Below are 3402 nucleotides of genomic sequence, written 5' to 3' on the forward strand. Positions count from 1 at the left end.
CAATCCATTATTATTATTATTATTAAAATTGCAGGTCTTTACCATACAATATAAATTGCCTTGAGGCAGCAGCTGTTGTGATTTGCAATATATAAATTAAGTAGAACTGAATTGAAAATACTTGTCATGTTAAGGAAAAATACCCATTCTTATCATTTGACTTGAATTCAGTCTTTAGGTTTTAATGAAAGCACAGGAACCATCCACAGGCAAACTGTGTGCACACAGCTGTTCAAACCAGTGGTCAAAGTCAAGGAGTCGGGATCCTGTTCACAACAGACCTTAAAAACATAAAGTAGAGGTTTTGAGTCCTGTAATGGAGGGCTCAGATAGCAAACTGTGGCTTCTCAGAACTCGCTACTTGGTTCCAGGTGAGAATAATGGCATCGCTGCTAAGCCTCGCTCTGTAAGTTGGAGTCTGTCAGTCAGTAGAATAATGCTATTATCACTAAGCTGTTCTTGCACTGTTCTTTTTCAACATGACCGAAATACCCAGCTGTTTCACCCTATGACATTAGCATACACTGTGTCTGTGTGGGGCAGGGGAGTCATCTCCATCTGGTTAAACAGAGGTCATGGTGGGGTCATTTAAAATGTTCACACTTAACATCATGAAGAAGTCTTCTTACTCCTTTCTTCTCTCTCCTTAATCGACTGTATCTGTCAGAGTGGTGCAGCGACCCAGGAGGCGCAGTCCTCAATAGTAAAGGGTGGTGCTTGATGCTGTTTGGTTAAACTGGAGAAAACTGCTCAGTGTAATCAAAAGGAAAAGACAAACGCAAAAGCAATAGAGAGAAGAGAAAAGGGGGAAATGGGGGAGAGATCTTTTGCCTAATTACACCAGAGAAAGAGCTGCTAGAATTTGCTAGAATGCAGTTATAGAGGTTTATATGACATTTTCTAGTCTTCACCGCAGGTCACAACACAATTAGTAACGCTCGTCATGACTTACAGGTCTAATATGTTGGACTGCAACATGCAGACTGTGCGAGTCAGGGAAGGAGCCTCTATAGAAACACGACAGTCGTGTAGCCAAAAACATTAGCCAGCTAGAAACGGTTAAATCCTACTGCATGTTTCCTTTCACAGAAAAAACATGTTGGTCTCTGACTTTTAGTAACACTTCTGATGTACGTCAGCCAACAACAAAAGGCTGTGCTGTACCACTGGACCTGTTGTCAGCACATTAGATTCAAGACTTGAATATAAATCTATCTAAAACGCAAGTTGCATTAAATTTTCATTGCAAGAAAATCAGTAAACAGTTGGTGTTGTGTCTCAGACTATGACAACAGTGTAATCTGCAATAACCAACACTTATTAGCACAAGTTGTCTAGCAGTGTAAAATAGTAACATTGATTTATACCTTTTACTATCTGTAATTATGTAGCACTAGCTTCATGATTTAATGTTGGCTGGTAAAATGAGTTTCTGCACTCAGCTAAAATGAACTGTAAGAGAAACGCCTCTCTGAATTACGTAATTATTATATATATATATATATTATTGGAAAAGTTAGTCGATGCATCTGTCATACATGCCAACCCTCACGATTTTTCCGGGAGAATCCCGAATTTCAGTGCTCCTCCCGAAAATCTCCTGGAGCCACCATTCTCCTGAATTTCTCCCGATTTTCCACCCGGACAACAAAATTGAAAAACCATATCCCAGAATTCATAGCTCGGCCCAGTTTCCAACAATGGCAGCAGCCACTTCGTTTTAATATTACTCTTATTACTCTTTGTGAGTCACAAAATACACTTTTAACACATTTTCAGGTGAGAATGTAGCCGTGTAAACTTCAAATATCTGAGCCGGCGAGAACAGCGAACCCCCAGCACATCGTTCTCAAACCCCCGCAGTCTTTGGCTACTCGGGTTAAACATGATATATAAGTCACTTAAATAACTTAAACATGTTGTTGTTTGGCCTTTTTCAGTGTTTTATTGGTTCGTGAGTAAATCGGTTTGGCTGAGGTTAAAGTTATTAGATTAGATTAAATAAAACGTGATTAATCCCTCGGGTGGGCTCCTCCGGGGTTTTCACACAGCTGAATAAACGTCAAACAGAAAACTGATTAAACAAAGTGTGAGACGGTCGAGAGTTTATGCCAGCGTCTGGTTATATTTTAGACAGCGAGGAGCAGACGGCAGAGTTTCACTCCCCCGAGAGAGCTCGTGACGTAATTCTGAAGGCTAGACCGTCACAGTCGCTCACTTCTGGCCTATCCGGCTTTCAGAGGACCCGCCCACTTAGACTGCAAAGGCCGGGTCCTCAGGTGGATGCAGCCGCTGAATTTGGACACCCCTGCTGTTTCCGGCCAGCCAATAATAACAGTGTCATTTAACTTATTTTATCTGATAAATCAACATTGTAAAATTCAAGTTTTTTGTATATATATATATATGTATATGTACCCCCCCCTCCAGAAGCCCTTTTGAATGTCTCCCTAATTCTGAGGTCTCAAGGTTGGCAAGTGTGGCATCTGTTGCTGTTGAAATTCTCCCTCGTCCATCTTCACGTGCACTCTGAGGATACACTGAATACCTTTCTGTGTCTTGTAGCTCCTGGACCTCTTCATGGTGTGGGACTGGTCAACGTACTTGGCAGACTATGGCCAGCCAACATCCAAATACCTGAGAGTAAATCCAGCCACTGCCCTGGCTCTGCTGGAAAAGTAAGTACATGGGCTGAGTACATCCTGCCGAGTGTTAAGGTGTTCCACCCAGTAGAAGACGTAACAGTGAAAATTCATATTTGAGCCCCCCCATAAGGGTGACACTTTCTGCAGCCAGCTTTAATCTAGACTCCTGTTTCGTCTGGAGCACAATTCCCATATTTCAGGGTTAAAGGTTAAAGCACACTCACCTAGCTTTCACTCTGTGGGTCACCCTGCAGGATGTATATAGGACGCTTCAGAGGGGATGCTGATTGCTGAAGATGCCAGCCAATAACCTGTGATGGGTTCAAAAAATCTAAATACATTTGTCTCGTTCTATGTCTGTTACATGTTATTATATGTATGCTTTATAACTGAGAGTGTGTTCAATGTTAAAGAAAGGCTATTCAAGTCATTTATTTTGAAATTTTTCATGAGGAGTGCACTAATGTTTGGTACGATTGTTTTATGGTCATTTATGACTTTGAGATTTTAGCCATAAATTACTCTTGTACATAGGATTGGCTCGCTTTCCCAGCCTTGCCTGTGTTTTGCTTCTTACTCTTAATGTTCTTTGTTTCTTTTTCTGCTGCTGCTGCTCAGAGTCTACAGGGGGTACGTGCAGCTTCCTCACAGCTTCATTCTCTGTGTGTTTCACATCATAGCAACCCCTGTGTGTGTGTGTGTGTGTGTGTGTGTGTGTGTGTGTGTGTGTGTGTGTGTGTGTGTGTGTGTGTGTGTG

General features: G+C 41.7%; 1 protein-coding gene across 1 annotated transcript in view; it reads left to right on the forward strand.

The window, feature by feature from the left end:
• exoc6 (exocyst complex component 6) overlaps positions 1 to 3402 on the forward strand; it is a 58389-nt gene that overhangs the window by 51424 nt on the left and 3563 nt on the right. The window contains exon 22 of the mRNA XM_005748727.2: positions 2566 to 2678. Coding sequence (XP_005748784.1) covers positions 2566 to 2678 — 113 coding nt within the window. The remainder of the gene's footprint in view (positions 1 to 2565; positions 2679 to 3402) is intronic.

Source organism: Pundamilia nyererei, unplaced genomic scaffold (genome assembly GCF_000239375.1).
Source record: "Pundamilia nyererei isolate P.nyererei 1_Seehausen unplaced genomic scaffold, PunNye1.0 scaffold00228, whole genome shotgun sequence".
Classification (NCBI taxonomy): domain Eukaryota; kingdom Metazoa; phylum Chordata; class Actinopteri; order Cichliformes; family Cichlidae; genus Pundamilia; species Pundamilia nyererei.